This window comes from Haliotis asinina, chromosome 12, assembly GCF_037392515.1.
Source record: "Haliotis asinina isolate JCU_RB_2024 chromosome 12, JCU_Hal_asi_v2, whole genome shotgun sequence".
Classification (NCBI taxonomy): domain Eukaryota; kingdom Metazoa; phylum Mollusca; class Gastropoda; order Lepetellida; family Haliotidae; genus Haliotis; species Haliotis asinina.
In genome coordinates, this window is record NC_090291.1 from 35139119 (window position 1) to 35166117 (window position 26999).

Consider the following 26999-nt stretch of genomic DNA (forward strand, 5'->3'; position numbering starts at 1 on the left):
GCGACCACAGGATCCTGATAGTCAAGCATAGTCGCCTTTAATGACAAGCATGGGTTGCTAAAGGCCTATTCTACCCTGGGACCTTCAAGGGTCTCTCTTCATGAAAGATAATTTTGTAAATACAATGACCTGTTTATGAATATTTATCACTTCAAGTACAATTTTCTGTTCACTGCATAATCCCTTCAAGTTCATGTTCTTGGAGATAATCTCTATAAATACAACCTGTTCATGAATATGAATCTCTTATGATTATCTCTAAAGTGAATCACACTAGATGATCTGTTTGTGAAAAGTCCCATCAATTACAACCAGTTCATGATAGATAATATCTGTGCTGATAATTATAGCATGTTCATGAATATGAGTCTCTTTAAGTCCAACAATCTGTTCATGAATAATCCGTTCAATTACAACCAGTTCCCGAAAGATAATGTGTACTGGTAATTATGACATGTTCATGAATATTAATCTCTTAAAATAAAGTAGTCTGTTATTGAATAATCCCTACCAGCCAGTTCATGAAAGATAATCTCTATAAATACATAAATAAGAAGATTCCACACGACAAATAACATAGTTGTGTGTAAAATCCCCTTCACTTGCCATGTTTAATGTCACAGTATACTCTTCAAGTAGACAGTATCAGATTGTGGAGTCAAAAAGTAGTGCCTTCATTCAATACAAAATCATTAGACAGGCTGGACAGATCAGTCATTCCATAGATGACATTTGTTAAGTCTCTTCTCCTTTGGTGCAGGGAAAGGATTGGCACTTGCTTGACCTTTCCATCTGGGCAAAAAGTTCCACCATGTTTTTCCCTACCAATGTCATTGCAACATTTTACAGGTTTCAGCAGTGTCGTCTTTTAGTTTCAAAGCTTAAAAACTTTCATGATAAGAACTATAGCTTTGTGTTTCTATTTCAGCAGCCACCATTTGGAATTTCGAAATGCCTCAGGACAGAGATTCGAGCTTTTTCTCATTTGTTGAAGAGATCTGGTTTCCATAGCAACCATGATTTAATGCAACTGTTTGGATTAGGTGAGTATGGTGCAGTTAGGCCACTGTTGACAAACTGACTAATGAAATAACAGTCAGGTCAATTATCAGGGCTCATCTGGACATATTGTATGGTTAGGTGGTTGTTTACGGTTCATAGCAAATTTTATATGGTCTCTTTTTATGTTGACATCCATTCATTAGAGTTGGGATTCGGAAACCAAAGCCACTATCAATTATCGATTATCAGACTATTTGTAGTGAACAATTATCTATTATCATTGAAATGTATACAATATGAATGTAATTACCAATTTTAAGGGTTTTTCCCATTTTTTTGCAAATGTATGTTTTTATCACCAGAACTGTCAAGCAATGAAATGCATGCATGAAAGGAAGACACTGGAACTGTAATTAAAGAATGAAAATTTTTAAAATTATAATATTTGCAGTATGTGTCAGAAGATTCAAAGTAGATGTTTTCACAGACAGGTTACAGTAATATTTACCATGGTGAAGAATATGAAATTATGTATACAATGCGCATAGCTTTATGCTGTTGAGTGAATATTTGTCAGATACAAAGGATAGTTTACTTCATTCAAGTGTGTCTGAAGGCTCTAAAATAACAAAATTCCAATTAAAAATCAAAATTTTTTACATTTTACAATTGCTAATTATTTTTAATCACTCTTCACATTCGATTTTATGTATTACTGTTGATCACTGGAACAGCTCTAGTATTCATCATGACTTGTGTTAGAAATTTCAGGACACTGTTTATATTGCCTACAATACTATTTTCAGTATTATCATGGGACCTGTATATATGTGCAGTGTTTGACAATATCGTCATGATGGCTTCTTGAGTTTTATTGATTTTTATGCGTCATTGTCATCACTGTCGTCATCATCATGACATTGGAGGAAATGTTATTAGGTACAAACATGTGGATGTCAGGGTAAACTCGTTCTCATGTCACCCTGAGTATCCCTGTTTTAACCCCAGTATGGCATAATAATTGATGGCGGCCTATTTTCGTTTCCAGGCGATGAATGTAACTGTTAATGTAATGGTTTGTCACAGGATATATATCACATAGGTGACAGAGTCAGATGAGATTTCCTGTGCCTGTTCCTGCATATAACACCATGCCCTGCAAAAACAAATTAGAACTGAGAAGGGCAATAATCTTGTCTAGTTATATTTAATTACAAATTTGATGTCTTCACTAACAAAGTTGTTTTCTCTTGATCATTAACACAAAGCAATGTCATTTCTTACTGACCTCCAGAAAAAAAGGTTGACAAAAGCGTTACCCATAGATAAGTCGACCCTCTTCTACAAGTTGCTTTTTTCAGTCTTCAATATTTGGCTCATCTATGGTAACTTCCTGTCGAAAGGCATTTTTCTGACGTGGAAAGTGTAGTTCCCCCTTGCAAAACTGGTTTGGAAATTCCGAGTCGTGGTATGATTGGACTAAAAAGTTCATCCCAGGTGAAATGAGCATGTAAACGACCATGGCTCGCCATGGTAATCCAGGGTTCACTGATCATGATTGACCACAGTGTACCATGACTTACCACTTCTGGTAAGTGGCAGTACAGTTTACCATGGAAACATGAGACCATAGTCTAGCAAGGACTGCATGGTTAATATTGGCTGACAAATCAGACATTGTACTTTAGATTTTGGTTGATTGCTTGATTTACATTTCCTTCAATGGGTTTCTTTTCATATTTTTAATCAAGGTGCTCAAGTACTTGATGCGTTTTGTAGAGGTAAAGATTTTTTTATTCCCCTATAGATTTTAATTATTAGTCATGACTGGACACACCTATTTTGCCAGAAGAAAACACAAGTAATGTAAAGGTGGAATCTGATTAGCCAAGGACATAGGTAGGACATAAAAGGAACATAGATTGTATAATCCCCAGGGAGTTGAGATTGATAATACGACATGCCATTGAGATTTACCTTCGGTGATTGTGGGAAAAACAAAGCCTATGAGTAGATGAGCTTGATATCAGCACTGTACAAATGTGAATATGGTGTAATAATATTATAATAATTTGAAAATCACACTGAGGGCACTGTGATCAGGCTACAAAATTTCAGCCTAGTTTCTCAAGGGTGGAAAATGATGGTGTGTTTAGTTTTAAGAAAAAAGACTCATATTTGACCCAAAAAGACTCATATTTGTGCCTACCAGGTGGGAATTGGACTTTTACAGTCAGTTAGCTCCCTTGACAGGGAAGATTTACAACTTGCAACAGATGACCTCCATCTACTCTCATGAACGCATGAAAAACAAATCTGTATGTCATAATGACTTTGTCATGGCTAGGAGTCGGGCATAGCAACATCAGACTTAACTTGACTTTGTGAGGGCAATGATGCCTTAGGTGATAAATACTCTTGACAATCCCTTTTACGTCAGCAGGTGTTGCTTCACCCATGTTATCAGGTGTGTACAGGTATGTACATACCCTGATGACCTTCTCATCCGGTAAGGCTTTGGAAGTATGCATACCTAGTCTTGTTGGCAGGTTGATATTTGGGATTAGGATTGGTTGGTATTACATTGAGGAAACTCCTTTAATTTTGTAAAGTTAACCTATCTCACTACGTCAGAGTAATGGAATAAAGTTCATTTGTATTTGGGAAAGCAAGAAGGTTTTTATTTTTTTCGTGGTTTCCTTTGGAAAAACTTTGATTTTAAAAGTGATCACCGAAAAACATTAATATCACCAAAATTGCTGGAAAAAGAGTTGAACTTGTACTGAAGGGCATATTTTCATGTTTCTTTTAAAGCCATATGACTGGTATATATTGTGTGCTGGGTTTAACAAATAATTGACCCACTAAAACTAGTGAATGGAAATGAAAAAATATATGTGTATTCCAGGACTGAATGAATTTCGCAAAGGATTAAAACTGATGATGGATGCATGATGTCAGACTGCAATCTGCATGCCATGATATGCGGTGTTGGAGATGGAGAGATGGAACTCGTACCCGCTGTGCCAGTTTTGTGTCACTTTGATGTGGATCATTAGTATTATTACCGTCAGAAATGTTAAGCTTGTGCCCTTGATCATATGTATGTATTCTGATCTTAAGGAAAGATATTTATTGTTGCTCTATTTTACAACAAATATTCAACTTCACTCGCCAGTTTCAGTGTTTGCCCTGAAACAGAAAACCTGTGCATTTGACGCACAAATTATCTCAGATATGCTGTGAATTTAAAGGCTTGCATCATTGTTGACACAATGCCTCTGAGCCCTAAGTTCACATAATCTTAAGCTTGTTATTTGCCTTTTGTTTTATATAACTACTTAATTTATTGTTTGCCAGTTAGTTGCTCATAGCTCAATAAATACCTCACCTCCTTTACCTTGTTTTTTAACGTTATCAAACAATCACAGTTGATGTCTTGATGAAAGTTCCATTCTGAAGTTGACTCCCAAAAACATGTCTATGGTTTCCGCTCATGGCACCAGGAAGCCATGATGACACGTAGATTTTCATGTTCAGGGGAAACACTGGTTTCACCTTCACAAACTATCCTTACTCAGTCACACATTTCCTTACTCGTCATCACCAAGCCTGAAAACTCAGTCCAATTACCCGGCCTCCCTTACGCAGTCTCCATATCATCACATTGTGTACCTGAAATGTTGCTGTGTGCGCGCTTGCATTTGCATTTGAACAATGACTCACTATAACAGTCTCTCTGTATTCAATCTTCTGAAACCTCCTGATCCACATCCTCCGACAATCCTTACTCACCCTCACCAACGTCATCTTGAACGTCCACTCAACCCACTGATGTTTCCTTATCCCCATCAACATTCACATACCATCATTGACATCATTCACAGTGAGCAACAACTTGCCCAATCCTGCAACCATCTACTTCATCCAGAACTTTGTATCCTCAGGGGTTAGAAAATCCCATTGCCCAATGTCGGGGACAAGTCAGGACAATGAAATAATGGTATCTTACTTGTCCGTGGGCTATTAAATAGTTTCCGCTTACATTTTTCAGCTGCAATTAAACTTGTTTCATATTTGCTCAAAATGTAGCTATTAAATTTCACAATGATAATAAAGCAGTCTTGTCTTTCTTTGCTATTGATGAATTTTCGATAAATAGTCTAGTGAACATTATCAAATACCGTGTTGATTTATTCCTTCATAATTTCATCATCATGATTGTGTCATAAAAATCTGGGCAAGTGTTAAATTACTCAGGACAAGTTACTTTCTTAAAATTTTCTTGAATCCCTGTATCCTAATCCACAATGATCATCATTCATTCACTGCCATCTTACAATCATCTACCTGAATACACAGTTGTCTTCCGTCATCAAAGTCAATCACCATTCACAAACAACCATCTTACCTTATGCACAACCATCTGCTTCTTTATTGACAAGGCATGACCATTTATCTTTATCCATTCCAAACTACCCAGAATTAACAACCATCCACCATCACAATACCTAACCATACCTGATTCCTTTTAATTAGTTTTGCAATCCTTACATCACTGATTCATGGAGATCCGGGTGACAGTTGACATAAGAGGTGACTAACCGGATCAGGTGCAGGGAAAATGATATTGTTCAGGAACTGTGAGACAGTGTAGGGTTAATAAAGCCCATATGGATTCATGCACATGAGCACCAGTCTGACTTCTGACTTCATGACCAGGTCAACTGTCAAATCACGCCTTAATTAAACTAGTCTGCTGCTCTATGTTTTTTTGACCTACTTTCTGTGGGTGATGGCATCCTGGCCAGTGAGGTCTGAGACACAGTTGTCTGTCAGTAGCCCAGTATGTCAACATGGGATGTGGCCGGTATACATGTGGACCTGCTCACATGCACTGCCAGGATCTGTTTGATTTCAACAAAAATGGATTGGTTAAAGTCATCCTTGTGTGTGAAGCTGTATAAAAAAAAAACTTGTAAGGTGTTGATGTTTTGTTTCAGCTGGGTCACTGCGGCTTCAGGTTATCTTTACTTGATGTAGATTTGAGGAAAGGAAGATATTTTGGGTTCTTGTTTTGGTTCTTTTTTTATATATTGTTTAATCACGTCTCTTTGATCTGTGTCATTCGAAGGTGTTGGATGATGGTGGCGGAGTAACAAACAAGCAGCCATATTTGTGAAAAGCTTCTGTTCTAATAATGTATTTCAACAAATGTGTTTGCTTGAAGAACAGTGAGCCTCAGTTTCTTCTTATATACTATATATTATTGATATTATTTTTGAGAATAATTAGGCCTTGATTGTGATGACTTTTCACAGGTGTATAGTACATTTTATCTTACAAATACAAATGTTTATTGAAATTGCATCTCAAACAAATTAGGCCTTGACTGTGATGCCTTTACACAGGTGTACATGTTATTCTAAAGTTCATTTCATAGAGTGCAAATGTTTATTATATAATAGTATTCTGAACAAATTGGGCGTTGGTTGCGACTGACTTTTCACAGGTGTACATTTTATCCAAAAGTTTATAACACAAAGTACAAATTTTTATTGAAATTAGATTTAATATTAATGATCCCTTGCTCATGATGACCTTTCACAGGTATACATTTTAATATAAATCTGATAATATGACATACAAATGGCTCATCCAAAAGTCAAGGTGAGTTTATATTTCAAAACAGATGTGTGACTCACATAGACCTATGTTGAGTCTATGAAATGAAAGCATTGGAAATTTGTTTTGTTAAATTGTCTTTTGATACATGATATAATTGAGGCCAACTAATGTCTTCATTTCATGTTGTTAAAAAATCATTATTTCTAAATATTACAGTCTTGCTGTGAATGTTTTTGTGTAAGCGTCTGCTTGAGAGAACAGCACTGTGAGCTTGTTTGTCAGACGATGGGTGCATCCTTTCCAGTTTTTGTCCCCTCTCTGTCGCCTTCATATCTCAGTGCTCATCGTCAATCAGCATGATATGTCAGTTTTGGAAATATATCCTCACCTATAGCTCCAGGGGCTTGTTGTCAGGCTGATTGCCTGTCAGGCTACCAGGATGCTCACTGTCATAACATGAAAAATATCAAATATTATGAAATATTTCCTGTTTGGCTGGTTTGCCCAAATATGCAGAAATGAAGGAAAGTTGTAAACAGAGATGAGATGTGGTGAACCATAAGACCTGAAAACAGCTTCTGTAACAACTAGGACTGTGATATACTACTGGTTATTTTTTGTGGCCAGAACTGTTTGCTGAATCACATTTTGAAATAGAGAATGATCAACATGGGGACTCTTCCAACAGTCTTCCTGTTTCAGGCTAAAACACAAACTTATCATGCGACAGTTATGACATTTACTCATCAAATGCATGGCATTTGTGATAATTTTTTTTTTTTTTAAAAACCAAGGTTCATTTTAGAATGTCAGAATCAGCAATCTGGTTATTGTAGATGTCGGTGATTAGTTGAATCTTTGTTCACAATTTTTGTTCACAATTTTTTGTAATGTAAACAATATAGTATTAGATTTTGAAATTAAATTGATCAGAAAAGCAAAAATGCCTGTTGTCCATGGAACATGATCTTATTTGTACGAATGTTTCTACTAATGAGAACATGAATTCTTTCTCTGCATGTTAAGTCCTGCCTCCCTGTCAGTTCCTCTGATAGATTTACTGACATTTTGAAGTGTTTTAATATGTTACATGAACATTTTACTACTGAATTTTTTCAAGTGTAACAAAAAATAAGAAGAATACTAAAAAAAATAACTCAGGAGGTAATTGCTTTATCAATTACAACTGCTCTCAGTGCTCTCAAATCACAAAGCTGTTTTTGCATGTGTTTCAGACAGTGAGACAGCCAATCTGTGTAATTAGATAGGGTGGATAAGTGCTGGAAGATGACCTGTTCTACTGTACTAAGCTTGACATTTGTATTTTTGGTTTTTAGTTCATTTTTGACCTGTGAAGATCCAGGTTAAAATATTGCTCTTCGGTAACACGTGCTTGTCCTTTTGAGGCGACTGACAGGATTGGGTGGTCAGGCTGGCTGACTTGGTTGACACATGTTATTGTATCCCATTTGTGTATATCGATGCTCATGCTGTTGATCTCTGGATTGTTTTGTCCAGACTTAATTATATACTGACTACTGCCACATGGCTGTAATATTGCTGAGTGCGGCATTGATGCAAAAAAACCCCAAACCAATCATTCCTAGTTTCTGGGCAAACTGCATCAAGCATTGCCTGAGGACTACCATCTAACTTGATAGTTAACTTCTAGTTGGAACGTATTCATACATGTTCAGGTGGATTAGATACACATGTATGGGCCATAAATGTTTGTGGTTGACTGCACAAGCAATGATCTTACTTGTTGGGTGAAGGTTTAGGGTCATGTCTAGATACATAACTTTCATGAATCTTGACATATCATGATACCCATTCAATATGTATCATGATTCTTATTTTCACAGTATTATTGCGTAAATTTAGTTACATGTTGAACATTAATGTTACATATTTTATAATTTTCCTTGAAAACATCAACATTTTTTATTCTCAGAGATTAAAAAGATCTAATTTCCCATTTTTGTTCCTGAAAAATGATCATTGATAATTCTCATAACATCAAAAACCATGTCACAGTTGCAAAATGTAAATGACACATAAACATATTTAAACCAATACTTTCAAAGGTAAATATTCTTACAGTTTTGAATGTATTGATAATTGTATCGTCTTAGAAAAGGTATTGATGCATCAAGAAGCTTAAAAATCCCATTCTTGAGGGATATGAGACAAAATTGACAATGTGGTGCAGACAAGAAAAAATCGCATTTTTGAGTTAACAATGACACAAGATCGACATCGTCTTAATGAGACAATTGTTCCTGAAAAATGATCATTGATAATTCTCATAACATCAAAAACCATGTCACAGTTGCAAAATGTAAATGACACATAAACATATTTAAACCAATACTTTCAAAGGTAAATATTCTTACAGTTTTGAATGTATTGATAATTGTATCGTCTTAGAAAAGGTATTGATGCATCAAGAAGCTTAAAAATCCCATTCTTGAGGGATATGAGACAAAATTGACAATGTGGTGCAGACAAGAAAAAATCGCATTTTTGAGTTAACAATGACACAAGATCGACATCTTCTTAATGAGACATTTGCAATTGTGACAGTAATGACAATATGGTAGAGAAACAATCTCAGTTATGAGGGAACGAAGACAGAACACTGACAATGTGTTATGAGAAACAGTCCCAGTGATGGTACGATGATCCACTTTTGTTCAGATGTTACAGCAACGTTCCAATGTATGATGGAACAGTGTAACACAATCAATCAGGTCAAACATTATTACATACGTTATCCATAGTTTAGCTAGCACATGGAACAGTGTGACACAATCAACCAGGTCAAACATTATTACACAAGTTATCCATAGTTTAGCTAGCACATGGAACAGTGTGACACAATCAACCAGGTCAAACATTATTACACAAGTTATCCATAGTTTAGCTAGCACATGGAACAGTGAGACACAATCAACCAGGTCAAACATTATTACACAAGTTATCCATAGTTTAGCTAGCACATGGAACAGAATTGACATGTTATGTGAGGAGTGAGTGAGTAGGAGTGAGTGAGTTCTATTCCATACTCAATGAGTGAGTGAGTTCAGTTTTTCGCCGCACTCAACAATATTCCGGCTATATGGCGGCAGTCTGTAGATAATCGAGTCTGGACCAGACAATCCAGTGGTCAACGGCATGACCATCGATCTGTGAAACTGGGAACTGATGACGTGTCAACCAAGTCAGTGAGTCTGGCCCAGCTCAAACGGCACCATGTTCAACCATGGCTTACCACAGTATGAAAAACAAATGACCAGAGCATTCAATTGCATTACCTTAAGGACATGTGTGTATCAAACGTTTAAGAGGCAGATGAATTATTTTCTTCCAGAAGTTAATTTGTCTTTTATAAATATACATGATACATATGGTATTGATCCTAGTTCTTATATTTGTGTGCATTAATCAACTAAAATTAAACACTAATTATTGCTGCAGAGATACACAAACAAATAAGGAACAACTCACATCTCACTCAGGAAAAGCTAAACAAAAGTAGCCTTGTGCACATCTGACAATATGATATGCATGGTTAATTTCTTCCATGACCTCTTTGTAAAAGTTGTCCATTAAACTGTGTAAATCCTTCTCTCGTGGTATTACTAGTTTTTGTGTCTGGATGCCTAGTCTTCTTGTTTTACAATAAACACAACAAACATTGCACGTCAGAAGTCTAAACAATTCTGTGTCTACCACAAGTTTTCTTAGTAGCATAGACAGTTCAAGGTAAAACTGACCTTCTGTACCGAGGATGTTTTCTAATTTCCTTTCTTACTCATATTTACTCCATAAAGTAAAACTTGGAAATACGGGGTCAAAATCATCCCGTTCATTGAATTTCTCCCGTGATTATCATGATCGGCAAGTGTGCGGATACTTTTTATAAGTACGTCTTTCGCAATGTTTATGGTGAGGCAAAAACATAAAACAGTAAAAAACAATAACAATTCTCTAGGTAATAAAAATAAAATGACATGTGGAAATGCATTTTGATATCGATATCAAAACCTGTATGTCGACCTAACTGCTGAAAAAAATTCAGTGTTGTTGACTTTTGGACGAATCCCACTGTCACTTCTTTTTCATCACGTGCGATTCGACCACAAAGAAGTAGACCAAATTTGCCTAATGAAATTAATTTTATGACCGGGGATATGTGCATAAACTGTCCTTCCGCATTATGATCAACGAAGGAACATGTACCTTCACCACCCGATCCCATTAGTCGCCTCTTACGACAACCCCTTTCGCCTTTTATGGCAAGCATGGGTTGCTGAAGGCGTATTCTATCCCGGACTTTCACAGGTCAGAAAGGCTAGGAGTGGATGTTAGATTTAAGAAACAGGATCTACAAATATCGTTTATCAGTTAGGTGACATCACACTTGCAAATACAACCAAGGTTTGACATCCATCAAATCTGATCCCCGAAAAGATTGAGGTCAAAGATCAATCATGAAACTTCCCCAGAGCTGTAACCTAGAATTTTATGAGAAGTTGAATTTTTACAACATACTTCAAAAAGACTTTCAACACTTGTTTTAGAAAGTACTTGTCTGAAGGACAAGAACCCATGCATTCATCATGCAAGAAAAGAAGCCAAATTTCTGTTTTCAGCTTTTCTCGCATGCCTGAGGCAGATTATAGTTTTAGGAAATACATGGTGGTGGGGTAGCCTTGTGGTTAAAACATTTGCTTGTCACGCCGAATATATTGGTTTGATTTCCTACATTGGCACAGTGTGTGAATTTCTTTCAATCAATCAATCAATCAATCAATCAATCAATCAATCAACAGGAGGGTCAATGGTCGTATGATGTTGATATGTTACTGAGAACTAGATTTCTGCTATAAATTTATCTATGATCATATTTTCCATGGATACATTTTATCTTTGCTTCGTAATGATTTCTACTAATAAGCCCTGTACCTAATTAGCACTTCAGTTGCTGTTCTAGATCAGGATAGGTCACAGAATATCATATTTGCCATTACAGCTAATATGACGAATGATCAGGTAAACAAAATGCATTTCATATTTAATTGACATTGCAGACATGTGCTCATGCTGTCCATCACTGGATTTTGGTGATACACGTGAAGATTTGGGGTAGGAAAGGTCTTCAGCAATCCGTGCTTGCCACAAAAGACGACTACGGTTGTCATAAGAGACTAGTGGGATCGGGTACCCAGACTAGCAGACTTGATTGACATGTTGGTTCCCAGTTGCGCAGATGGATGCTCATGCTATTGATCACTGGATTGTCTGGTCCAGACCGATTATTTACAGACTGCTGCCACATAGTTGGAATATTGCTGAGTGCGGCATAAAACTCACATGTTATTTTGATGATGATAAACACAGGTTTATTTTGAAACCACAACCATATCATATAGCTGGAATTTAGCTGACTGGAGGAAAACAACATTTACTCTCTCACACTAAAATTTATCAGTATATCATTTTTTCCTTGGTATCTTGTAACAATACATCCTTTTCTTTCGAAAGTGCTACCTGAAACATGTGATCCTTAGATACTTCCTTTTCTTCATATGGTCATGATGATAAGAAGAACATCAAACAAAGAGAAAACAGATTCAATATATTGTGTATTTATTTCAAGTGTCGAGTCTGCCACAAAGCCGACCGACTGAGACTGTTTAGGTGGTATACGGAGGTATATTGCACAGCTCCACTGTAATAAGGAATGTGTATTTGTGTCCTTCTGTTTGTAGAGCTTGTGCCTCACGTCTCAGCTCTTACTCAATATGGCTGGTCAACAACAAGCTATTTCAATTGTTAAGCTGTAAACTAGTCAGTCTTTTACCAGGCAGCAACAATGACAGGGACCGTACCAACATTTTCAGTCTGTTATAAAGGTGACTTTGCATTTTGAGTACAGAATCTGATTTGATTTGCAGTATTGTTTATGAAAAGAATGAAACTTCCCCCAGAGGCTGGGAGATGACACTGTTTGTGTGCATTTCAGTTCAGCAGGCTTGGATTTGTTGAGGCATTCGATTAAATGATTTGTCTGATTCAGTGACTTCTCTGTTTGTTTGTTTAATCAATAAAAGTTGTCAAGCTTGCCAGTTTTGCCAGCACATAATAATACTGATAAACATACAGGTCAGATTTCAGACCTGTTCGACATCTGAAAGCTTGTTTATGTACTGTGTTAAGTCTTAACATTCCTTAGTGTGGCAGTTGGTCGGTAAATTCATTGTTAATTCATAGATTTCTCTGTGTGTGCTCAATGTTAGAATTAATTCTGCTCCTGAAAATTAATTTATCGACTTAAGTGTATGACTCACTGTACGACATCTAAAGTTAAAATTAAACTGTGAATTAATCTACTTGTTTCTTAAGGAAGCCTGTAGGTAGCGCCTTACTGCAAGTCTGTACTAAATGATAAGCACATGTACATATAGTAAATTCTATGCTTTAAAGAGTCAAATCGAGATAAGCAGATAGGCTAAGGACTCCAGTCTGTTATTTACATGTGTTTAGAAATTTTCATTTAAACTATTAATTTCTACCTTAGAGTCTTGGGCAAGGCCAGTAATGGGTCATACATTAGTCAGTGTGATCATGGCACTAAGTGGTTAAAGCATTGACTCGCCATTCCGGAAACCTGGGTTTAATTCCCCACATGGGTACAATGTGTGCAGCCCATTTCTGGTGTCCTTTCGTCATGATACTGATGGAATATTGCTAATTTATTGGGTTGCAACTGTCATATTTTTCCACATAGCACTAATATCTGTGATAATTTGTTATGGTTTTGTCCTTCCATTGCTTTTCTGTTTGTTTGGTTAGTTGTTGTGTGATGCTGCACTGCTAAATTGTGTCTGGACCAAACAAACCACAAACAGCATAAGAATCAACCCACACAAATGGGATATGATGTCATGTGTCAACCAAGTCATCGGGTCTTAACCACCTGATCTCATTACTTGCTTCTTGCAACGTGCATGGGTTGCCGAAGACTAGAACGCATCTTCCTGGGTCTTTGACCTGCCAAGATGCTCAGGTTGAAATCCTGAAGTCACCAGTAGCATGTGATATGTTTTCGGACCTCAGACATCATAGCGAAGATTACCTGTGGATATAGATAGAAGATGAGACATGGCCTCAGGGGTGCTTACAGTGTGTGAATGTATCAGCTGGAGTTTCCTGATTTGACGGGGAGGAATCTGTGTCCTACAGTGCAGGTGTACTCGCATGATCCTTGGCATGTACAGTGAGAATATGTACTGAAAAGGAACTTGTTGTTCAGCTCTTCCCTCTCATAGCAAGCTTGTGAGATCTTCGTGCTGATGTTTTATTTGTGATCATATTATTGTATCCCAGCAGTTTTGCTTTCTTTCCTCTGCACATTTGTGTTGCAAGAGGCAACTATCACGTGGTCAGATTTACTGTCTTTGTTAATGCATGCCATTGTATCATAGTTGCACAGGTCGATGTTCATTGGGTTGTCTGGTCCAGACTTGATTATTTACAGACCACTATCATAAAGCTGGAATATTGCTGAATACGCCATTAAACAATAAATAATCTTATATTTTCGAAATTGTCATAACTGTACACACAATATGGATGGTGTTTTGCACAAATGCATGTTTCTACTGAATGTTACCCTAAACTCTAAGAGGATTCATCCATATATTTTGTTGTCTAATTATAAAAAGTGTAATAGTTACTTGAAGACTAGATGGACATCTTACATCACCTCCTCTTTTCCTTCTCCACATCCTAATTTTCTCTGTCCGTCCACTTCCTCCTCCTCACGTCTTCTTTTTCCCACTCACCATTTCTATCTATGCCTGCTGTCCCTTCCATGATACTCCCCCTCTCTTTCATCCATCCCCCTTGTGCACTTATCACGTCCTCCCTTTGCCCAGCAGCCTCCGCTGCTATTTCTGCATTAAACTGCATCATGGGCTGGTGGGTAGTCTAGTGGGTAAAGCGTTCACTCATCACACCCAACGCCTAGGTTTCTTTTCCCACATGGGTACGACATGTGAAGTCAGTTTCTGGTGTTACTGCCATGATATTGGTGGAATATTGCTAAAAGCAACGCCAAACCATACTCACTCACTCACTTTCTGTCTCTCTTTCTCTCTCTTTCTCTTTCTCACTCACTCTCCTTCTCCCTTTATCTTCTCTGACATCCCTCTCCCTATGTCATCGTTACTGAGTGGATGCCTCTCACCTCCCATCACCCACTGCCTCATTCCTCACAACATTAAGTGTCAGGAATCAATTCTCACTCTCAGTCATTGGACAGAATGTATCATCTGAAACTGTGTCCCATATGAACAATTACATCAGTATGTGGTGATCACCAATACCATTTAGCAGTTTTATTTGCAATGAACACAAGTGTTTGATTGATCCTATTCTGCTGTTGTCAATTCCCATTTGATCGTACATCATTAAAGCTTGCACTGTTTTGATATGATCCCTTTTTACAAACAGTCATCAGCAGGTGTCTGTTGACAATGATTTCAGCTGATCCTGCCTCAACCTAGTGAGGAAAATAGTTCAAGGTTGTGTCTGTAGATTCTAGGTAATGCATCTTAAGCTGTGGGAACTGTGCCCACCTCCCTTCCCACAGATCCACCATGGACATCTGCACCTTCTGTGATGCTAAAAACTCATATGTCCATATATCCTCATGATTTGTTAACACGCTGTTACTTTAGCTGGATAATGTCTGCAGGGCTCATTGTGTGAGTTAAACTGTTAACAGCCATTGCAGATCAAGCTCCACCATTGTTTGTTGAAGTCTGAGAGCTGCAAGGAAATGTTTATAAGTTTATAGCTGATGTGCAGACATCTTTACAATGTCAGAAATGGAAAAGTTTTATGTCTATAGTCTTCTTGTTATAAATTCATTTTTGGATTTAGGTTATGTAAATCAGTATTGCACTTTGTGACTGTTACAAATACAACGTGATGAGTGTGCATTCAACCGTGTTAGGTGCAGTTACTGAAAGTGATTAGAAAGTTAGGTCTGGAGGTTAACCGTACTTATAGAGCATGGGGTAGCCATGTGGTAAGTGATCGCTGATCATGCCTAAGACCTTGGTTTGATTCCCAACATCGGTGCTATGTATAAAACCTGTTTTCACTGTCCCCTGGTATGCTGGAATATTGCCACAAGGCAAGTGACTTCAAGAAAGTAACTTGTCCTGACTAACTTTCCACTTGCCCTGATTTTATGACATAATCATGACAGTCTAAGTAAACCTAGTCTCAGTGGATTTCGTTACACTCCACCACTGAGTCTAACAAAACCTAGTAGAAGGTCGCGTCAGGTAACCTTTGAGCGACAAATGGCCGTCCAATCAAATGCGAGACGGTTAGATAGATTTAACCAATCAGACAACGGCTACTATTTAGGTATCGGAGGGACTTTCAAAATATTCAAGTCACTGACACAGATCTCTCCACAAACAAAAATCCATATATATCACAGTTAATTGACGTGCAGTATATATGCGTTGGGGTTTCTGTTGACATGGTTACCATTAGCTAATATTTTCGCAAGTTAATATCCTTGAATATTGTCAAAAACACTGTTTTCAGCAACTGTTTACTCACCGTTGTCATGGTTGTACATACGCCATGTGCATCACCCGGAAGCAAGCGTACGCTAAATAGCATTCGAAATCATTCAGGTACGAACCTTTTCGAGATAAAAAGTTCAAAAGGTATATGCGAATGTGCACTTTCGCGATTTGGTAAGTTGTGTTCTGATTGGTCAGTGTCAAAGGTTACCTGATAAGTTTACTTAGACTGTAATCATGATGATGTAATTATGAAAGAATAAATTAAAATGGTATTTGATGTTAATGTTTACTGGACTATTTTCTGACAGCTGATAGCAAAACGAGATAACTCTGCTTTATTATCAAATGTAATAGCTACATTTTGAGGAGTAGGAATTGAAATCCAAGTTTGTAGTTTGAAACCATAAGTGGAAATTATCTTGTAGCCCATGGACAAGTAGGATACCATTATTTAACTGCCTGAAATGAAAACCGACTTTCAGACTGGGATTTTTGAACCCCTTATTACAAAAGAGTGAAGGAAACAGTGATGAGGTGGAGGGGGAAGGTATAGGGTGAGGGTGTAGTGCTGGGGTGGAGGGAGCAGAGATGGGATGAAGGGAGAAGTGATGGGGTGAGGGTGTAGTACTGGGGTGGAGGGAGCGGAGATGGGGTGAAGGGAGAAGTGATGGGGTGAGGGTGTAGTGCTAGCGTGAAGGGAGAAGGTATGGGGTGAGGTTGTAGTGCTGGGGTGAAGGGAGAAGTGATGGGGTGAGGGTGTAGTGCTGGGGTGGAGGGAGCAGAGATGGGTTGAAGGGAGAAGATATGGGGTGAGGGTGTAGTGCTGGGGTGGAGGGAGCAGAGATGGGTTGAAGGGAGAAGATATGGGGTGAGGGTGTAGTGCTGGGGTGGAGGGAGCAGAGATGGGGTGAAGGGAGCAGAGATGGGGTGAAGGGAGAAGGTATGGGGTGAGGGTGTAGTGCTGGGGTGGAGGGAGCAGAGATGGGGTGAAGCGAGAAGGTATGGGGTGAGGTTGTAGTGTTGGGGTGGATGGAGCAGAAATGGGGTGAAGGGAGAAGTGATGGGGTGAGGGAGCAGAGATGGGGTGAAGGGAGAAGGTATGGGGTGAGGGTGTAGTGCTGGGGTGGAGGGAGCAGAGATGGGGTGAAGCGAGAAGGTATGGGGTGAGGTTGTAGTGTTGGGGTGGATGGAGCAGAAATGGGGTGAAGGGAGAAGTGATGGGGTGAGGGAACAGTGATGGGGTAAAGGGAGAAGTGATGGGGGTGAAGGAAGTAGTGTAGGGTGAGGTAGTAGTGACTGGTAGTTCTACTGAATTATTGCACCATTGATTTAAATCTACTGTTCCGACCTCTACCAGTTGAGCATCATTTCAAGTGAAACCCATAGAGTTATGTCACTTGGAGCATTCATTAAGAATACCCAAAGCACATCATGTGCTTGAAACCAGTTCAACAAACATCAACAACACTGTGTGTAACAGTTCTGATGTCGGAGCAGTTGTGTACATTCAATGTATGGCAAGTGTAATCTGGAAACTGTTTGCCTCGAAAGTTTCCATTATCAAATTCAAGCCGGTCGTAAAGGATAATAATTCTTTCATTGTATCGATAGTAAGCTAAAGTGTGTGCCCCCAATATATAAAATAACGGATAAAAATATTGACAAAAATGTGTGACATTGTGCCTTTAATACTTAAACTCATTGTTAGGGCAAAGATTCTTAAATTTATACAAGTTTGGCAAACTATAGTGACATGAACTAGTAAGTGTGAGCATGGTTTTACACTGTTTTTACCAATATTCCATTGTGAAGAACAGTGTCCAGAAATGGGCTTTAACTATTTGGCTACCCCACTGCTCTGTGTCCTAATGAACTTTGATCGAGGGCTTGCAAACTCTGAACATTGAAAAAGATAATGAAATTCGTCAACAATAGCAGATCTTGCAGTGGAATCATGCTAATTTTTCAGTTGTTAACTTGAAACCCTAGTTACAAAGCATTTTTCAATGTTAGACAAATTGAAGGTTCCGTTTTTACAAGATGATGTCAGGGTAAGCGCTATCTGTGTGACCGGCGTATCGATTCACAACTGAAGACTGCATGGCTCAATGTTGAGATCTCACATTTTGTGTAGGTGTATATAGAGGGTAGTATAAATAATAACAGTAGTCTTTTCTCAGGTTAATAACTGGGGCTTACTTGACTTGACAAAAATCATATTTTGTGTTTCTTTAATATAATTGACTAATATAATTCCTTTGCTTCTTTTGAAAAATAGGAGTGGTGGGGTGATCTGGTGGTTAAAGCGTCCACTTGTTCAGTTCCACATGGGTACAATGTGTGAAGCCTCTTTCTGGTGTTTCTTCTCTTCCCACCCCACACCCCTCAGCAAAATATTACCAGAATATTTCTTAAAGCAATGTAACATCATCATACTCACTCAAATGCATGCATTTTCAGTTGCTTGGTTGGCTGGTTGGTCAGCAGTGTTCCAGTATATGGTGGCAGCCTGTAAATAACCAAGTCTGGAACTATCTAGTGGTCAACAACATGAGCACTGATCAATACAATTGGAATAAGATGATGTCACTCTTTGTCAGTGTGTGCTAGGTGCTTCCACTCGTCCACATTGCAAGATTATGTGTGAGACCTTTCATACAGAACTTCATTATTAGTTATTACCACTGCAAGCAACATATTAGGATTCACATATGAGGAAAATATAAATACAGAATATTAGTTTCATCATAATCAGTAATAGCTTAGAAAGACACCGCTTCTTGAAAACAGATTTAGCCTCTTGCGACTTTTAGACTCTTTGCTGAGCTAATTCTCCACAACCAGTTAGAAAGAGGTTTCATAAGGACCCTCATAGGAAGCAAACACAGGACTACCATCAGTGGAAGTTACAGTGCATCTTGACCCACAAGACAGAGGAGGCTATGGCAAGCACAAGTATGATAATAAATGATATCGTTTCTCCAAGATACACATATGCTGGGCTGCCCGGAGACATGAAAACTGCTTATGTATATTTACAAGGCTTCAATGAAAAGTGTTGACCTAGTATTTGTATGACTTCTGAAAGACCTTGACAGTCACTGTAGAGTGCTTGACTTGTACTTATAGTGCAGATATCTGTAACAGTACGTAGGAGGGGAGATAGCTTGTCTCACAGTCCCTGAATCATATTATTTTCTGCCTAACCCTCCCTGCAATGCTTAAAGCCCTAAATGAATTCTAGATTTCCTCAGGCTCAGGTTCTTATTCTCTGGACTCCCTGGTACTTATTTTCAATATAAGTGGGTTTTTATGTTGAAATCAAAATTATATATATTCAGAGAAAAAGAGTCTTTAGGGGAGACACCTTCATGTCATCTCCTACCTTCAGTGTCCATGCCATTGTGATTGGCATGATATGCACTGACTGTATTAAGGTTTGTAAAATGGAGAGTTTGCACAGATAAAATATCCCTTCCCATGGATGGTTGGTTGTTTAGTTGTTTAATGCCACACTCAGCAGTATTCCAGCTATATGGTGGTGATCTGCAAATAATCAAGTCTGAACCAGGCAATCCAGTGATCAACTTCACGAACATCGATCTACCCCACTTTCTATAGTGATGCAGAGTTCAAGTAAGTCCCTAGCAACGTAGAGATGACTAAATGGATCACAGTGTTGACTGGTCTAAATTATTTACATTCTGCCAATGTATACCTGAAATATTGCTAGGTGCAACATTAAACAAACAAAAGTATGTAAGAAAATTATTCGAGTGTCATTTTTAGAAGTTAAATATGTGTTTGAGTATTGTTCAGATACCATTAAGAAACATGTTAAACCTCATCCCTGCCAGATGAGGAATATATATTCTGGTGCATCATTTGACTTAAAAAAGAAATTTAAGGGGGAATGCAGGCAGAAATCTTCCCCCAAATACTATATGTATTCAAAATTCAATGCGGTTCGATTCCTCACATGGGTACAATGTGTGAAGCCCATTTCTTGTGTTTCTTTCCCCCCTACCCCCTTCCTTCCTTCCTGCTGCGATATTGCTAAAAGTGGCGTAAAACTTAACTCACTCACTCCACCAGTTATAGAGAGACATTCTTTGAGACTCTGACCTGACCTGCATTCTCACCTCTCACTGAATGACAGGCATGTTCTGTACTTCTGCCAAGTGTCAGTCACCCTGGAACATATATTCACATGGTTGCTTTTTAAGTTCTATATTGTACACACACCAAACATGCCTCGTCACAAGCATGCTCGAAGCAGAATTCTCATGAATGTGTCTTTGTCCTTTAGTATACTTGTAATAGCACTGGCAAATTTATGCATGATTCACTGAGTGAAGGAGTTTAGTCTTAGGCTGCTTTTAGAAGTATCCCAGCAATATCTCAATGGGAAGGCACCGTTGTGAGCTGCTAGCAACCCCCCCACCCCTGTGTATGGATAAATACACACGTAATTAACCCTGTAAATGCACAATATAAATATAAACGGACTGTTATTATTAGCATTGATATAAGATGTTCATTATGTCAGGTTTATAGATCATCTGTGATTTGCATAAATATCATAAAGAAATTCCCACTACCCAATGAATTTTGAATTGTGTTCTCTAATGTTTTACACATAAATTTATACAGCAATAGTATCACAGTATTTAGTTAACCAATGGGGTCTGTTCAGTTTCTTTGTTACACCTCATGGTGGGTCCTTTCAGGAAGCAATATTTATAGACTAACAGCTAGTCTCTGAAATGAACATATTTTACTGAAAAAACATTCATAGTGAAAAAAAAGTAATATGATAAAATGGAGCCCAGAGACTTTCTTCATTTTCAGAAGCTATGGAAATCTAGACTTGCCACATTTTCTAGACTTGCGTGGACTTTCTTGGATATATATGCTTCAGGGTCTGTACGACAGACTACGATATTTACTAAGGTTAATCTTAACTCCCATTCTTTAACATTACCTTCATGACTAACGATCACCTCAATGCTTTGCTCCAGGTCCTTAATTCACAAAGTGTTTGTAGTGATGAGGTGATCATAACTCTCATACTTCAACTTATGACAGTTGTAGCGCTACAGGTGCTTTGTGAAATGGACAGCAGGTCTATATCCAAAGTGATCAACGTCAGTCATCACACACTAGGACTCAATTTAGTTCTTTGTTACTTGCAATTGTGGAGACCAATTCTGCAAAGTGCAACCTAGTTATTTGTCAAACTTCACCAGGTGCAAGTGAAGTGTTGAGTGGGTAAACCTCTGAGTAAAACATATAAATAATTCAACAGCATTTTTTCTTTCATTACATATCGCAATAAAATCAGTGCAGCTGGAATTTGGTTGGTGAAACTAGGTTTTCATCTCAGGATGCACCTTGTGCAAATAGGATATCTCATAATCGAGCTCTGCACACATAGTCTTTTAAGTGGAATCAGTAATTTAGAAAAAGGCTTTGCTTTGCCCTTTTGCAAAGATACATTGCTGTTGTGAGCTGATGTGATGTGTGAGACCCTTGAGGCTGAGCAAGAAGTGATACAAGCTGGAAGTGAAAACACATTTGTAATGCCTGTCTAGTTTTTAAACATGTCTACTCATTGGTTTGCGATAGACTAGACTGGACTGAAAATATATTGACAACTGAAAGGTAAAATCTTCCATTAAGAATGATTGCACATGAAGATATATTCAATAATTGACTGAAGCATTGTTCAATGTGCATCTGGACTGGTATGTTAAGTAATGAAGTATACATGACATTGATCTTGCTTACATGAAGTGTTTAATGACACTGCTGAATGTCTGGTTGAGAATGACAAGTGATTCAGAAACCCATGGTCGTCTAGCAGTATAACTGGTCCCCAGCAACTTTGGCTGTTAGGGATAAGTGAATAGAAGGATGTCCAGGTTCTGTGCCCTTGTCGTTTGATACTCCTCTCAGGTCCACAGGAGTGCTAGGGTAGCCTAGTGGTTACGGCATTCACTACTTGTGCTGAAGATCCAGGTTCGATTCCCCACATGGGTACAATGTGTGAAGCCAATTTCCGTGTTACTGGAGGAATATTGCTAAAACCAAAATTAAGTTTTTGCATATTGTCTCCATGTTGGGAATCAAGCCTGGGCCTTTGGTGTCACAAGCAAATGCTTTTAATTACTAAGCCTGTCCACCACAATCCTTCCACGGCAGAAATGGTGTCAGCTTCATTTTGCATAATACTGGGCAGGTAGTTCATCCAAGTCGGGGTAGAGGTGGAAATCTGAAGGTGAAAGATCTGATGCATACATAAAATGTTGAATGAATATTTAACATTGCAGGTTTTGCAGTTATCGGACTTGTTTAGTTCCACTGACACAAAACAGTTTTTGTGAGTTTGACGCAAAATTTAGTCTTGATAAAGTGAGGCAGTTCAGATTCAGTTTATTTGGAACTTCTGGCCTTACGGCCTATATTACAATTGTTGTGGCTACAAAATATTCTGCAAGTCGCTTGAACATATGGTTACATTTATTAAGTAAAAACATCAGGCCCTCCCAAGTAATTGAAGGAATTACGGTAAATTTTAAGGAATTGAATCTGAAATGTTGTTTACATCTGAACATCGGAAACCTCTGGTGGCATGACTTATGACACTCTTTTGCAGTGACAGTCTTTTCTTAAGAAAATAATCTATAGCTCCGACAACACCTCATACCTTAATGCATTCAACACGGGTCGTCAAAGATGGATAATTATAAAAATGGAAACAGTAGAAACTAACAACAAAACTGACCGAGACGGGTGCTCCTTCTAGGCACACCATATTTTGATGTGTGAGTTTCAGGACGCGACCGACAAGTCACCGAAAGGAGCCGAGAAACCTCTCAAGATCTCCGAGTGTGTTTCAAGCATTACCAACATTCCTTCCGATAGGGGCGTTGTGTTTATGTTATTACTGCTTAACTATTTGTTTTGCAAACTTAAAAACCTGGTGCATACAAACATGACATGGAGCTCGTCCTCTTTAGTATCTGTAGTACATTAAGAACAGATCATATCGTTTTTCATTCTGTAGAAACACCTTGTTTATGTACCCATATTTATATAGAAATCATGAAACCAATTCTTAATTTACATAAAGCTCTAATCAAAGATTTATCATAAAACTTTAAAATTTACAATTCTGGTGCTAACAAAGACTTATGAGAAGCATAATATTCTAAATGTCTAGAAGTACTGTTGGACATAGGCCACATTTGAATGAAAAGTCGGTAAATTTGCTTCCAATAAAGCCGTACTTGGCCATACAGGATGCAATGATATGCTTATTGGGAGCCAATTGAGAGTTATTAGATACTGGATTAAACTTTCAAGAAAGCGTCATTATCGCTACCCCCCCCCCCCCCCCCGTCAAAGCTGTCAGTTATTGTTATCAGCTAGACTAACTTGGAAAGTATTCTTGGGCTTCAGATGTGAGACACATGTTATTTTCAACCGGGTTTTCTTATGTTTGGCCTAAGCAAGATGTTGGTGAAAAATGTTTTTGTCAGCATTTAAACAACGAATAAAAGATATAACATTCAAAATTGGTACACATCAGTGAAGTCTTCACGTTTTCTTTGTCATTTTTCATATTGTAAATCAATGTTCAGACCTGAAAAATACATATTATATGTTAAGTCCCTTTAAGGTACTTTTTGTAAATTTAGAATCTCTCTACATGCCTTAAAAAATGCAACGTTTCAGAAAAGATAATAATACATTGGAAGATTTATCATGTTTTTATTGTTCTGGTAAAATTGAAGATGAAGGTCACTTATTGTTAGATTGTGGGGCTTTCTGTCTGCTGAAAGAAGTATCTAAAATGCTCTAATGATGCCCCACAAACGATATATAAGGTAATTAATTCTCATGATGACTCTATTAAAACAGTTCCCATCTTCATAAAACATCTGATGTCCATCTGTATATTCGTGAAAAACTTTAATTTCATGTCACATGACCATTACTTGTTATAGAGAAACCTCAATTGTGCTATAGGCCACTGGGTCTAAATTGCTGAATAAAACATGCATAGGAAAATCCAGAAGAAAAGGGTAATAGTCTAACATGAGACACCCAGGTAACATTGCCAGTGTCATCTTGTGATTTCAAAATAAGATAACGCTGTTTGGGAAACTTTAGATAATGTCTGCTGGAGTAGTGGAAGGTTGGGGGTTTGACCCCCCACCATGTCATGCCATATGACTTTAAGATATGGCACTAGTTGATCCCTGTCTGGTGCTCAGAATCAGTATAATATCTGTGTGGGGTATTCTTGCTTAACTGCATCATGATAATCTGTGTGAGCTAGCACTATAATAAAATCAGTTTATACCCGGGCTAGTACAAGCAGACACACACACATGCATGTACATTGTCATGGTCGTATGAGCGAAATATTCTCAAGTGCAACATTAAACCCAACTGTAACCCACCTCACCTTTAGAGGGTGGTTTTAGATATTCCAGAAGCTTTTACTCATGTTTAATCTCTGGGTGCTTGTGGTGTAAACAAGACTCATTTGTTGTTACAAATCGGTCTACAAAATCGGCAAGACATGGGGACCATATGATATTTCTGGTCAAATGCCTTGGAACCCAGCCTGCTTGAACCTTTGTTGTTAGGTCATCATGGGTTAATAATTCCTGCAGAAATTCATTGTTAATTATCGCCACTACATGAATTATATCATTATATCAGGATTCAAATATCGGGAAATTAGAATATTAGTTTCGCCATGATCTGTAATAGTTTAGAGAAAGACTCCATTCAAAAGTAATCATCAGATATACTATTCAAAAAGGTATATAAGTTATGACTGCACAATTTCACAGATGTTTCTAGATAAATCCTAGCCTAAGGTAATAAGGACTGAACTCTTAGACATTCCTTTAGGTCAGATAATTGTTTTGATTTATATTGTAAAGAATACGTGTCATCACAGTAGGATTTATCTAGAAACATCTGAAATTGTACCAAGTAAAAGTAAAATTATGCTACCGTTGTGCTTGACCATTCGTTCTTCAGCTCTAGATTCAGAATTTTTCAGCCAAAGAGAGTGATAGGTCAGAATGTGCCATGATAAGAACATAAACAAATGGAAGAGTAAGAGAAATTAATTATTTTCTCATCAGTGGTTGGATTCAGTAATAACAAGAGCTTGTTAAGCTTAAGTAGGGAATTTTATGTGTTCACATAGATCTCTGTTGAGAATTGAGATGTTAGATACCATTATGCCAGGGAATGTGAGGATTTTCAAGGAGTAGTGATTATCAAAGATTCCCTTCCATGAGGTTACTATGTCATCATGATAAAGCTAAAGCAGCCAAAGAGGGAAAGAGTTTTATTTACACATATCGTATCCTGAACAAAATAGCTGATGTGTATCTTATCAGGCGATGGTTGTATCTTGATAACCCTGATATCTGATTTCACAACATCCAAGACCTTGTCATGTCAAGAAGCTTCAGCCTCACCTTCAAACACTCTTGGTGGTGGAGGGGAAACTGGGTCTGTCTTGTCAAGTTGTGGTCAGTGCTGTAGGTTTAGGTCGTTGGAAACATAATATTACAGAAATCTGTCAAAAATGATATTCAGTTACAATTTAAGGTCAATAGATGGTTTTGTTGGAGACCGGAGACCTGATCAGCTTTATGTTTGGTTCGTAGTGTTATTCTTCGTAAGCCTACGATAAACTATACTCACAACAAGTGGTAAAGTTACAAATACTTTGTGGACCTGGACCCAGTAGTCTAGAGAAGGAATACAGTATTTTACTAGGAACTGTCTCAGAACTGGCTTCACCCCCAAGTTGCAATGACCAAGGGCATATGTTTTTTAAGCTCTCTTAGTGCTAAGGTAGTCATAAGTGGCATACATTGACATTAACCTATAACTGTCGTAGTGCTAAGAGAGCTTTGAAAGTATAAGCCCTGTTGTCCGAGTAGAACAAAATCTTATCCTAGTAAGCCAATCTAGGTAATAATGAATATTATTGTTAATGATAATTGTTATTGCATGTACTATCCATTGTCTAGTCCAGACTTGATTGTTTACAGACTAGGCCATATACCTGGAATATGATAAACACTCATCTATTCATTCAAATTCATTTTTGTCGTCAGTAACACCTCATTCATTTACCCATTTTCTTCTTAACCCACACTGTAGCTCCATTCACTCCCTCACTAACACCATTCACTCCCTCACCAACAACATTCACTCTTTCACTAACACCAATCACTACCTCACTAACAACCATTCAGGCCCCCACCAGCACCATTCACTTCCTCACCAACACATCATTCACTCCCTCACCAGCACATCATTCACTCCCTCACCAACACCATTCACTCCCTCACTAACACATCATTCAATCCCTCACTAACACCATTCACTTCCTCACCAACACATCATTCACTCCCTCACCAACATCATTCACTCCTTCCCTAACACCATTCACTTCATCAAGAACACATCATTCACTCCCTCACTAACACCATTCACTTCCTCACCAACACATCATTCACTCCCTCACCAGCAGCATTCACTTCTTCAATAACACATCATTCACTCCCACTAACACCATTCACTCCTTCACTAACACCATTCACTTCCTCACCAACACATCATTCACTCCCTCACCAACACCATTCACTCACTCCCTAACACCATTCACTTCCTCACTAGCACCATTCACTCACTCACCAACAC

The 26999-nt window shown here is 38.1% G+C and overlaps 1 protein-coding gene across 2 annotated transcripts in view; it reads left to right on the plus strand.

Annotated features, from left to right (window-relative positions):
* The window catches only part of LOC137259059 (mitochondrial inner membrane m-AAA protease component paraplegin-like), a 63614-nt gene that overhangs the window by 6315 nt on the left and 30300 nt on the right, over window positions 1–26999 (plus strand). The window contains exon 2 of one of the 2 annotated variants that reach the window (XM_067796769.1): window positions 929–1043. In XM_067796769.1, the coding sequence (XP_067652870.1) occupies window positions 929–1043 (115 nt within the window). The remainder of the gene's footprint in view (window positions 1–928; window positions 1044–26999) is intronic. The other variant, XM_067796770.1, reaches the window with a different exon arrangement.